The sequence below is a fragment of the Rhinolophus sinicus genome, linkage group LG10 (assembly GCF_036562045.2).
Source record: "Rhinolophus sinicus isolate RSC01 linkage group LG10, ASM3656204v1, whole genome shotgun sequence".
Taxonomy (NCBI): domain Eukaryota; kingdom Metazoa; phylum Chordata; class Mammalia; order Chiroptera; family Rhinolophidae; genus Rhinolophus; species Rhinolophus sinicus.
In genome coordinates this window covers 13,620,846-13,633,969 of record NC_133759.1, presented here as the reverse complement: position 1 = coordinate 13,633,969, position 13,124 = coordinate 13,620,846, and the positions used below count along the sequence as shown (strand labels likewise).

The window sequence follows — 13,124 nt, the reverse complement described above, 5'->3', positions numbered from 1 at the left end:
ACGAGGCAGCACCTCAGGCCACTAAAGGCAGGCGGCAGCTCCCCCACTGGAGCTCCATCCTCCTCCCCCGCCCCCCACGGCCCCAGCAGGCCCCACAAGGTACAGCTCAGCCTGGAGCCAGCAGAGCCTGCAGCGCCCAGACTGACCCCGCCCTGCCCAGCAAACAGCCCAGCACAGTGCGCCTCCCCCACCAGCACTTGGAGCCCTTCATTCCACAAACACTGTGCCCTGCTCTGTGCCCAGCTCCCACAGGTCCTGAGGGCAATGCTGTGCCTGCCCTCAAGAGCTGAGGGGCTAGAGGGGGAGACTACAAGCCAACCACCCTTTGTCCCCTAGCGCGACAGTGCTGTGGGCAGGCCCATAGGCCTGGGTGAGGCCTGTGTCTTGATCCTGAGGACAGTGAGGGCCTGGGACGGGTTTTAAGCAGGGGGACATCCGGTTCAGCTTTGCCTTCCTCAGAGGTCAGTCTGGCTGCTGTGGGAAGGGGGGCTGGGGGAGAACAGGTGAGTATGAGGACATCAGTTAGGGGTCCAAAGTGTGACTTAGGCCCGACAGGATGGGGCTTGGACGTGTGGCTGCCAAACACAGTCCAAGCCCCCCTGGGGGATGCTGTGTATGGCATCCCACACAGCAAGGGATGGTGGGCAGCGCCCCCTGCAACTAAAATTGAACACGGCACCTTGAGCTGAGCTGCCTCCCAGATGGCTCAGTTGGTTGGAGCGCGTCCTCTCAACCACGAGGTTGCCGGTTTGATTCCCGCAAGGGATGGTGGGCTGTGCCCCCTGCAACTAGCAACGGCAACTGGACCTGGAGCTGGGATGTGCCCTCCACAACTAAGACTGAAAGGACAACTTGAAGCTGAACAGCACCCTCCACAACTAAGATTGAAAGGACAACAATTTGACTTGGAAAAAAAAAAGTCCTGGAAGTACACACTGTACCCCAATAAAGTCCTGTTCCCCTTCCCCAGTAAAATCTTTTAAAAAATGAAATAATAAAGAGCAGAGATTAATGGAATAGAAAACAAAGATGTAACCTAGAAAGTGGAGGCTGAAAATTAGTTAAGGAGATTAATTATATGGGCAAATGGAAAAATCTCTGCCATTAATTCCTAAAAAAAAAAAGAGAAGGTGAAAATAAACAATAGTAGGAATTAAAAGGAAAAAAGTTTTCTCAAAAGGTCAAAAATAGAGCTATCAAGTAAGGATGGCAGTATCCAATCTGATCCCAATGTTTGAGAAGTTGCACAGTGCCCAACAGGCACACATGTCCCCTTAGGACGTGATTCTGGTTATTTAAGAATAAAATGAAATATTGTTTTCTCCTCCAATGTATGTGTATTATTTTCCTTAAACAGCTACTAAGTTGTGAAGACATAAATATGTATTAAGCTGTTTGGACCTAACTACTTAATAAACAGAGCTGTTTGCCATTTCTTTTGGCGTAGGAGTACTGTGAAAAAATAGTTGCGCTTCTAAGGGTCTCAGGAAGTGAAAACATTTGGGAACCCCTGATCACGTTGAGGGTTGCTAATCGCTCCATCATATTCAATAGTGAATCGACCCCACATTTTCCTGTTCAGGCTCCCTGTGAGTGACAGTTGGGTGAACTCCAGGCTAATATATAGTTTTCTAAATGAGTAGTTTTAAGAGTGAAGAGTTAGGAGTACATTGGTAGCTTTAATTTCTATCCCTTCTACTTCGAAGACAAAGATAAATTCACTGAACCAAAAATAATAAGAAATTAGGGAATGAAATAGATAAATCAATTATAATTCAGGCTCACTAATTTATTATACATATCTGTTTGACATTTTATAGATTTCATCTCGGGATATGTTAGAAATGAAATAATTCTGTCTATTCTATCTCAAAGGTCGTACAAATTCTTTGTAAGTTCAGTGGGAAGCTATTATGAGGGAAGATAAATGTGTTGAACTATAGCTCTTAGCAGAGCCAACCTCACACAGATTTGTTTGTCCAAGTTTGAGGGCACGAGGTGGGTCCTGCCTCCAGTTAAATAAATGACTCATGTAGCTGAAGTTAACATTTTTTAAAGCTGACTTTGTGTTGATGTCTGGAGAAAGTGTGATGGACTTTGATGTTTAAGCAAAACAGATTCATTCCAAAGAGCTTTGTGAAGAAAGGTGCTTATTTTCACCAAAGTGGAAATATGCCTGCAGTGTATGCGTTTGTGTTCACCTCAGAAGCAAATCTGATTTTAGGAAAATTAAATGTTGGTGTAGATTTCTTCCATTTTTCTGATTTTTAAAGCATTCGTCCCTTGGGTTCTGCTCTCCCCCCACTACATAAGCGTGTGAGGCAGATAATTAAATCCAGGAGCTCTGAATACATGAAAGAAAGCGCTGGAAAATCATGCTCCAACTTATTAACAACGATCTGTGGGAGTGGGATCTAGAAACTGGTGGTTAGGGGATAACTTCTGCATTTTAATTTACTTTCCATAGAACCCCTTTTTTCTTCCCTAGGACTGTGGGCCTCCCCACTACTGTGAAGAGACACCTCCAGGGAAGTTTCTGCTTTGTTCCCAAGTCAGTGCAGGGGTTCTGTGCAGGGAGCCAAGTTCAAGCTTGAACCATGACACGTGAAAGACCAGCCTCAGGCCATGGCAGTGCTTCCCAAGGGTTCCCCCAAACCCCTCTACTGCTGGGTGCCTATTTTCAGCACATCAACAGGAGGACAACGTGAGAATCATGGATATCTTAGAATTAGGATGTTTGTCTTCATTCCGTGCTAATGGATTGGATCAGACTATAAATGTGCAGTCTCCTCATGAAGGCAAACGGGCGTTCAGACCTCTGTGGTCACAGTGAAAGGGCTGTTACATCAAGAGAAAGGATGAGTCACCAGCATGGGGTAAGTGCCACAGCCCAAGAAAAAGGTACTCAGAACAAGACAAGGCCTCCCTGTGAGGCAGCTTGAGAAAGAGCCAGTGGCCTTGGCCTTCAAGAAACCTTTGTATATTGCCACGGCCTTCTCGCAAGGCTGCCTAGAAAATCGTTTTGTTTAGTGGTTAAATGTGGATAACGGAGTCCAAGTTACTGGCTCTGGGCCCAGCTCTGCTACTGATCTTCGGACCTTGGGTGAAGAGGAGGATCTGGGCTCCAGGCAGTTCAGCAAGAGAAAGGTAGGTAATCAGACCATTGCATCAGGGGCTCTGATGGGCTGGAAAATTCCTGGGAGGAGCATCTCACCTAGGTGGGTGTTGGCAGGGCCTTGGGAAGAAGTCAGTTCTAGGGACAACAAGGCGAGGTGGAATGAGGGGAAGCGAATGTGTCCTCAGCTTTATGAAGAAAGGGAGTGGGTCTGATTTTGGTTCTCATTCCCCCCTCACCATGTTGGGCACACATTAGACCATCAGTACTAGTTGACAGCAGGAACAAATGAGCTCCTCTGTGGGGTATTAGGAGTTCTGGTTTTAAATACAGAGGTGGGATGTGGCACATGTTAGAGCTGGGAACCACTCCGATTTGCTGGGTCAGGACAGGGCCTGCTGGAGCCCAGTGCTTCCAATCCCAGGACACATTTCCCTGTGACCCCTGAGTCACCACCATGAGCGGACAGCTGTTCCAGTACCCAAGACATAACCATGTAGGTCTCCAGACCGAGGGCCACCAGAGACTGGCAGGGACAAGCTAGCTTCAAGGTGAACCCTCTGACCCAGATGTCCTTGGAGAGACACCAGGACGCGTTAGGGCGAGGCTTTTGCAGAGAGCACATTTAGATGGGGAGGAGGGCGGGGTGGGGTTGGGAGGGAGAGGGCTGTGCAGGGGCCACGGACATGTTGCACAGGTTCCAAGTTCCAGGCCCCGGGCCACATGCGCGTTCCCGCCCCCGTCGTCCGGCAGGCGGCGATAGAGTACAAGGCCGCCTGCGCCTCGGGTCCGGGAGTCCGGCCGGGCGGGGCGAGGGGCGGGCCCCGGCGTCTCCGAGCGTTGGAGCGCAGCGACAGTCACGCCGCGGGAAGGATAGACTAGTGCGCTGCCGGACCTTCCGTGGCCATGGCCGAGCCCGCCACTCGCCGCTGCTGCCTGGGCTGGGACTTCAGCACACAGCAGGTACTGCCGCGGGCTCCGGGTCCGGGAGGGGCGGGGCCGCCTCTCCGCGACGCTGGGAGGGCCGGCGGGGACCCGGGTGCGGGGACTCCTGGGACGAGCCGCGGGCGCGCCTCCCTTTCGGATCACTCGGGGATCCGGCGCCCCTGCCCGACGACTCCTTGCCAGTGCCGCCCGCTCGCTCGCAAGATGCGACAGCGACCGGTCGGCCTGGACCTCGGCCCTCCCGGAAACGGCGTCCTCCCCCTACGCCTCACCCCGTGGCGGGATCCTGCGGGCACGTGGCGGGAAAGTGCCCAGAGGAGCCAGGGGACCCGGAGGTCTCGCGCGCCGTCATTGCCACCGAGTGACAGGGACCCAAAGGAACTCAACTACTGAAAGACAGGGACAGACAGACTGGTAGACGTGCACACAGGCCCAACCAGTGACCAGGAACCAGATCACTGCTCAAAACTTTTTTTTTTTTTTAAGTGAAATGAGCACAATATACAAATGAACTTTGTTCCATCCTTGGTTGGCACCAGCATGCCCGCGTCAACGGTGCCCAGCACTACTGGCCAGAGGGCGGGCTGTGCTGCTCCCAGGACCTGGCAGACAGGCGAACAGAGTCAAAATTTGCCTTCAAACTAGGCATGGGGTACCAAGGAGCTCCTCAGATTGGGAAATCACCACAGTTGTAGTCAAGCCCCTCATTTCACATGGGTCAGGGAGGCAGGCCTCTGACAATCCATGACCACTAGACCTGTGGGACCTTGGACTAGCCAGGTTACCTTGCTGGGCCTCAGTTTCCTCATCAGTCCAGGAAAGGTATTGTACTGCTGAGTTTGGAGGTCTGCTGCATTAAGACACTGTGTCTCTAGCGCATGACCATCGCCACGGCCTATGGGAACAATAGCCCAGGGGCCTTACCTGGTTTCTCAGGTCCCTGCAGATGTGGACCCCCAGAAATAGCTCCAAACCTTGCCTCCCATTCCTTCCCCTCTATGACTTTCTCAGGCCTCCTTGCCAGGTGCAGGAAGCCAGCTCATCTGTGAACATCTGTCTCTAAAGGATCTTGATGTGGCTGTTTGGGGTGGGGGGCAGAGATTCCTTGAGCTACATGGGTCTCAGCTTCTTTTACTACATCTTTAGGCATGTCCCCAGATGAGGCTCTCTTGTCACAGTCACAGTGATGCACCCCAGCTTGCCAGGAGGTCTCCATGCTGAACCACTCACTCCTAGGGGGCTGGGCTTTACCTGGTGATATTTGTACCCCTGGACCAGTGTAGAAGCGGAGGAGAATTCTGTACACCATTTTTGAAAAATGCCTTCCAGGTGAAAGTTGTTGCTGTTGATGCAGAGCTGAATGTCTTCTTTGAGGACAGTGTGCATTTTGACAGAGACCTTCCAGAATTTGGGTATGTACCTAGTGTACGTGTATGGGGGGGTTGGTTTTGGGGTCCTCACTCAATCTTTTACATTCATTCACACACTGTTATGGCTTCATCAAACTATAAGAGTGGTTGTCTCGGTAGGATCCTTAGCACTTTTTTTTTCTATGCCTGGAATGGTCTCTTCTCCATTCATTCCCAGTTCCTTTCATTCATGCATGAATATATGTAGTAGGTATCAATTGAAACTTAGTTTGCGTCAGTCACTGTGCTGGGTGCTGAAATTTGATGGTAAACCAAAAAGAGACATGCTCTCCCAGAGCTTCCCTTTGAGTGGGGAGGACTGCTGTTAATCAAAGAATCTCACAAAAGAATATTTGGTTATAAACTCAGAAAGCCACTGAAGAAAAGGAACTCAATTCTCTAAGTGCTTCTTATAAAGAACGTCACCTAGACTTAGAAGGGAGAGTCAGGGAAAGTCCATAAAGAAGTAGTGATAAGCCAAGATCTGAGTCATTGGAGTTAGCCAGGTGATGGAAGGGAGAGAACATTCCAGGCAGAAGGAACAGCATGTGCAAAGGCCCTGTGGCAAGAAAGAGCCCTGCTTATTCATGGAATTGAAGACAGCCCATGTGGCTGGGGAGCAGAGAGGGAGGTGTGGCTGTGCTGAGCCATATAGACCATGTTTGTCTTTATCCTAAAAACTATGGTCAGCTACTGAAGGGCCATAGAGATGGGGGTGAGGTGTGACACAATTATGTTTATGTCTTGAAAAGATCTCTCTGGGTGAAGTGGGAGAGCAGATGGGGGTGGCCAGAGCGCGTGTTGGGAGATCATTGAGGAAGTTTTTCAAGATCATCTGGATGAGAAATAATGGTGGCTTGGAGGAGAGAGAGCTTGGTGGTCAAATTGGCAGGTCTTGGTGCAGAATTGAATGTGGGATGTGAAGGTGAAGTTTCTGGCTGGCCTTTGGGATGGATGGTAGACTGTGGAAGAGAATTGGTTTTGGGGAGAAAGGTCATGAGTTTAGCTGTTACATTAATTTGGTAGGGTTGCCAGAACAAAGTATCACAGACTGGGTGGCTTATACAACAGAAATTCAATACCTTACAATTCTGGAGGCTGGAAGTCCAAGGTCTAGGTACTGGCGGGGTCACTTTCCTCTGAGGCTTCTCCCTGTGGTTTGCAGATGGCTGCTTTCTTGCTGCCTCTCATATGGCCATCCCTCTGTGCGTGTGCACCCCTTGTGTCTTTTGGTTTTGTTATCTGTGTCCTATTATCCTTTTATAAGGACACCAGTCATACTGGTTTACTGTCCACCCTAATGACCTCAGTGTAACGTAATTACTCTTTAAAGGCCCTAACTCCAAATACACTCACATTCTGAGGAGCTGGGGGTTAAGACTTCGACATATGAATTTGAGGGGCACACAGGTCAGTCCGTACAGCTGTGGACTTACTGCTTTTGAGTTAGCTCTGAGAGTTCCTGGTGGAAGTATCCCTCTATGTCTGTTTTAGATGTCACCTCCTTCTTGAAGCCTTCCCTTCTGGCTGTTTGTGCAACACTCACTGCCCATCGTGTTGTATTGCCACCTTTCCCCCAAGGCTGATGTACCTACTTTGAGCTGAGGTTGGAAACCATCTTTCTTTCATATTTTATATTACTGCTGGCCACATATGTTTGTGTCTTTCAAGGAATTGGTCCATTTCATCAAAGCTATCAAATTTGTGGCCATGGAGTTGTTCTTAATATTCCTTAATTGTCCTTTCATGTATATGTGATCAGTAGTGGTGACTCTTCTATCATTTCTGATATTGATAATTTGTATCTTCTCCCTTTTTTCTTGGTTAGCATGGCTAGAGATTTAGCAACTTTATTGATCTTTTCGAAGAGTCGGCTTTTGGTTTCATTGATTTTTCTCTACTGTTTTCCTTTTATCATTTTCATTGACTTGCATGCTAATTTTTATTATTTCTTTTCTTCTGCGTGCTTTAAGCTTAAACTATTCTACTTTCTCTAGTTTCCTGAAGTGGAATCTTAGCTTATAGATTTTAGCTGTTCTTTCTTAAAATATGCATTTTTAATGCTGTAAAATTTCCTCTAAGCACTGCTTTTGCTGCATCCCACAAATTTTTTGTTTGTTTGTTTTTGTTTTCCGACTTTCTTCCACCTCCCTGCCCCCCACTACGGTTCAAGCAGTTGTTTCTCAGTCTAGTTGTGTAGGACACAGCTCCCTGGCTCATGCTGGTATTATGAGCCTTGTGCTCCCCCGGCTGAGGCAGTCAGTCGCCAGTCTTCGGTCAGCTGCTCACAGCAGCTCTCGCGGGCCACTCACGCTGGCTGCTGGCCACTCACGGTGGCCACCGGCCACTCATGGCAGCACACAGTAGCCCACAGCAGCTCACTCTGGCTGCCAGCCTGAGGCAGCCCACACCACGCCAACCTCTGGCTCTTCACGGCAGCCCAGCTCCAGGGAGAGCTGTTGTTCACAATCGCTGTTGTTCACAATCTTAGCTGTAGAGGGCTCAGCTCACTGGCCTATGTGGGAATTGAACCTGCGACCTCAGCAACCAGAGCGCGGCGCTCCAACCACTTGAGCCACCAGGCTAGCCCATGCATCCCACAAATTTTGATCAGTTATATTTTCTTTTTTTTTTTAGTTCGTTTTTTAGTTTCTCTTGAGGCTTCTTTGACTCATATTATTTAGAAGTGTGTTTGTTAATCTCCACATCTCCAGTTATCTTTGAGTTGTTGATTTCTAGTTTAATTCTGTTACGATCTGAAACCATACTTTATATGATTTCTTTTAAATTTTTAAATTCTCGCTCCATCATTCTTCCATTCAATAAATCAATCAGTTCTCTTCATTAGACATCTTTGGGGTGGGGGAGGTATCCATAAGCAAAGTACTATATTTTTTTTACTCAAAGTTAACATTTTTAAGATCTTTTAAACCATATACATACATACCTAGTTCATTCCTCCCTCACCCCCAGATCGCTTTCTGGTTTGGGTCTTTTTTCTTTTTTTTAACCATCTTATTGAGGTATAATTGATGTAAAATAAATAGCACATACGAGTATATAAAGTAAACAGCTTGATAAGTTTTGAGATATGTGTTCCTCCATAAAACTATCACCAAAATCAAGATAATCAACATTCCTATCCCCCAAAAGTTTTCGCATGCTCCTTTGCAATTCATCCCTCTTCCCCACCCCCAACCCCTGGAAATCACTGGTTTATTTTCTTATCACTATAGATTAAGTTTATACTTTCTCGAATTTTATATAAAGGGAATCTTAATTATGTACTCTTTTTTTATCTGACTTTGTTTACTCAATGTAATCATTTTGAGATTTATCCATATTGTTACATGTATCAATAATTTGTTCTTTTTATTGCTCAGCAGTATTCCGTTGTATGAATGAATCACAATTGGTTTTCCATTAACCTGATGAGGGACATTTGGGTTGTTTCCAGTTGTTTTCCTACTATGAAGAGGCTGTGAAATTCACGTCTTTGTGTCAACATAAGCTTTCATTTCTCTTGGAAACGAAATACCCGGGAACGGCTAAGTCATATGCTAGGTATATGTTTAACTTTGTAAGAAATTGCCAGATTATTTTCCCAAGTGGTTATTTTAATAACAATATTTTGTCAATAGGCATTGCATTTACTTGGTACATAATTCAAAAGAAACAAAAGGCAACAGTGAAAAGTCTTAGTCCCTCTGTGATTTCATCTTTCCTCCTGTCTTTTTTTGTATATCCTTGCAGTGTTTTATATTGAAATATCAGCTGATATGAATGTCCTTATTTTCTCCTTTACTTACACACAAAAGCACACTGTACTTTGCTTTATTTATTTCACAATGGTCTGATGGCCAAGAACTTTTCCCACAGATGCAGCACTTCCTGTAGCCACACCTCCTCTACCTCTCCGAGTCCAGTGGATTTGGGCTTATCCAATTCCACGCTCCCGCAGTCCCTTCATGGCCACTGCACCGTGACATCATGCCTGCCTTTCAGGGTGAACCCCTCAGTGTTAGAAGGCTTGTTTTTGCTGGTGTTTTCTGAGACGTGCCACTCTGGGCAATTTCTATGCCTTCTCTTTCCATCTCACTCTGCATTTGCACCTGTTCAATTTAGAGTGCCACTCGAGGTTGGGGAGGAGGCATTTCCACAGGAGGTACCCAGGATCTGCCACTGCTGGGCCCCCGCCTGAGCTGTGTCCCACATTCTCTCTTGTTTTCCTTGTAGCACTCAGGGTGGAGTTCATGTCCACAAGGATGGTCTGACAGTGACTTCTCCGGTCCTGATGTGGGTCCAGGTAAGCCCAGGGATTCCTGTCCCTCACCTGTCCCCAGCCTATCTGACCAGCAGACCTCGTGATTTGCTAGGAAGCCCAAAGGTGGCAGCTCATGAGAGCATTGTTGAGACAAGGTCTTCTTGGGGAAATGGAGTCTGCATGGTTCCCAGGGCCAGCTTCAGCTGGTGTCAGTGCTCCCAAGCTGAGAGGACTCACAAAGGGCATCCGAGTTCTGGAGCCACGGAGGCTGGGAGGTCCTTACTATCTTTAAAATACCAAAAGCAGACCTTTCCCAGACACTGCATTCAGCTCATGTGGGCAGCCTTGTACCCTGAGATCCAAACACAGCCTTGTGTTCTTAGTGCCCAGCCCCCAGACCCCTCATCTCCCAGGGCAGGGGCCCTCAGAATGGTGGCTTATGACCTGCCCCATTGGGCTTAGATTGGTCCCAAGCAGGCCCGCCCACTCAGGACCATTGAGAAAGGAAGATGCCTCTTGCCAGATCCAGGTGACCAATGGGGCCACAGGACCAGGGGTGTGGACAGCACAGATTAGCCCAATAGAGCTGGGGCTGCCTCGTGCCACAGGGGACCCCAGGCCCTGAGACCGGGTGCCAGCCAAAGGCAGAACTTAATGTGTTTGCCAAAAGCTTTTCTGTTCCTCCAGTACCTGTTTAACCAATTCCCTGCACTAAAGACAACTGTTATGATTTCTTTTTTATCAACCTGACCCTGACTAATAGTGGAAGAATGGGGTAAAGGGTGGATTTCCACCGGACAGCCTGGCTGGAATGTACTGCAGAGGGCTGAGCCAGATCGAGGGGCAGTGGCGGTGGGGCTGGGGGTGACAGGCAAGAGTTGGTGTCTGGAGGTCCCTGTGATGATGTCGAGAGCTTCCGGTGGGCCAAGGCCTTAACTTGGGGAGGTGAGCAGTAGGTAGAGAGCCAGGCTTGGGGTTGGGACCAGGGCGACTTCCAATTCCAAAAAGCACTCAGGACTGGACCTGTGCCAATCCCTGCCTGATATTTGGCAAACTGGGCTAGAGTTCACAGCCACAGTCAGGACTGTGAAAGGAGCCCTCCCAGCACAGGGTAGGGATGGCGGGGTCACACAGAAGCTCAGGTGGCTTACCGACCCACACAGAAAATCCAGCCTAGGGTGACCAATTCCTGCTGTGAAATCTTAGGGGAAGTGTCAAGCTTTGCTGGACAGTGCCATCCATCTCACCCACCGTTGGGGTCTTGGTAGAAAGAAGATTCCAACTGGATGGTGGAGGGTGGAAGGAAGGCTTGGAACAAATGGCCAGCAGCTCTACCTACTTTCTGCAACCTCGCGCTGCTGGACACGGGCAGTGTGGGCCTGGAGCCCCATTCCGGTGGGAGCTCTCTACTTTGCTCTTTGCTTCTTCATTGCAGTGAAGCCACATCACTACGTGGGGGATTGAGACTGCAAATAAAAGAAACCAAAATTTGAGCCACCTTGGTTTTGTTCTTCCTGAGTGCATGGAAGTCTCAAATTTGGGGAAGCACAACTTAAGGACTGGTGCTTTGTAATTCCACTTAAAATATTTGTGGCATAGTTCACCTTTTTTATGTGATTGATGCCTACTTGTTTCATTAACGTAGTCCAGTGCTTACAGATCCCAAGGCATCAGTTCTTTCTTTGTCAACTCCGCTGTAATGACAAGCACTTCCATTTCAGCTTCGAGGCTTGTGTGGCTGCCTAGTTCTGTGGTTTGGTACAGTCATGGGGATTCTGCTTTTCTTCTCAGGCTCTGGATATCATCTTGGAGAAGATGAAGGCTTCAGGCTTCGACTTCTCTCAGGTCCTCGCCTTGTCTGGGGCAGGCCAGGTGTGTCTGCAGCAGCCTCCCGTCGACCAAAGGAGGGCGGATATCTTAGGCAGCGGCCCGAGGTGGTGGCTCCGCTAGAGGGAAGGTGCTCGTTCTTGAGACCCACCGCACACATTTTGTTGTCAGCAAAAATCTTTACAGCTGTTTTGCCTTGGAGGATGTATGGCTTGGCTCCTTGGAAAAGGATCTGAGAGAGTTCTTACGATTCCGCATTGTTCGAAATAGGACAGTGGGTGAGGAGGAGCTGGAGAGAGGTCTGCTGAGGGATGGAGGGAGCATTTGACATGAATTTATTATGACTGGGGCCACTAAAACTGCTTTCCTATGTCCTGGAAGTAAAATCAAAGTCAGAAATGATACCGAAGATGACAGCAATTTTAGTAGTAGAGATATTAGTAATAATAACATTGATTGAGCACTTAGTGTATGGTGGGTGCAATGCTGAGCCTTTTACGTAGCTTATCTAACTGAATCCTCATAACGATTCTACGGGGTGGTATCAAGGGGTAGTTAGCACGGGGGTTCTGGCCAGGCTGCCAGCCCTGTCATTTACAAGCAGTGACGTGGGGCCTGTCATCCAGCTTTCTGGTGCCTCCATACCCTCATCTGCCATAGGTCAATGTGAGTGCTAAGTACATAGAACAGTGCCTCGTACACAAAACCCTACTGTTTTTATTATTGCCATTTACATGGAGAAACTGAGGTGACGTCAGAGAGGTGACGTCACTTGCCCAAGGTCCCATAGCTGCTAGGAGGGGAAGCCAGGACCCAAGGGCAGGTTGATCCTCTGAATCACTTTGCTCCACGCTGGACTGGCCTGTTTTCACATCCTTGTTAGAGAGCGCGTACTTATTTTTCTGAAGATGCCTCGTCTTCCCCTGACCTAACAGGAATTCATTGCTCCTGTCCTTGTTAAACTAAATGGATTCCCTGGGCGATCTTGTCTCATCTGAACCCCAGGCCAGACACCTTCTCTCTCCTAAGGCATCCCTGTCACACACATGGCCAGGTGTCCTGTGAATACCTCAGACTTGTCATGTCCCAGATGGAGGACCCATCTACTCCCAGACCTCCTCCCCCTCGGGTTCCCTTTCTCGGGGAGTTCTCCCTGTCCACTCAGAGCCACAACCCAAGTATCATCTCCCCACTTCATTCAAGGGTCCCCATGTTCATTTGTACACGACTCTTCTCCAACTCCGCCTCTGTTGCCCAGGCCCAGCGCCCGCCATTTTTCTCTGGGCCTCTACTTCAGACTGTCTGTCTCCAGCCTACGTTCTCCAAGACTCCCATAGGCCCCTTTGTACCTGCAGCCCTGGCCACATCCCTCCCCTGCTAATCCAGAGTTCCCACCGCCTCCAATACAAACCCCAGTCTCCTAAGCAGGGACATCAAGGCCCTGGTGCTGTCACCTTCCCTCCTTCCCCTCTAGACCCATCACCCACCTCTCGCCCTAGCTTTAGGCCCACTGCTTAGAATGCCACCCTTCCCTGCACCTGCCAAGCTCTCTTTCACTGATGGT

The 13,124-nt window shown here is 48.7% G+C and overlaps 1 protein-coding gene across 1 annotated transcript in view; it reads left to right on the top strand.

Annotated features, from left to right (window-relative positions):
• The first annotated feature begins 3,886 nt into the window (after positions 1 to 3,886).
• Positions 3,887 to 13,124, top strand: part of XYLB (xylulokinase) — a 39,479-nt gene continuing 30,241 nt past the window's right edge. Inside the window, exons 1-4 of the mRNA XM_019727608.2 lie at positions 3,887 to 4,078; positions 5,390 to 5,472; positions 9,706 to 9,775; positions 11,525 to 11,605. Of these exons, the coding sequence (XP_019583167.2) occupies positions 4,022 to 4,078; positions 5,390 to 5,472; positions 9,706 to 9,775; positions 11,525 to 11,605 (291 nt within the window). The 5' untranslated portion in view covers positions 3,887 to 4,021. The remainder of the gene's footprint in view (positions 4,079 to 5,389; positions 5,473 to 9,705; positions 9,776 to 11,524; positions 11,606 to 13,124) is intronic.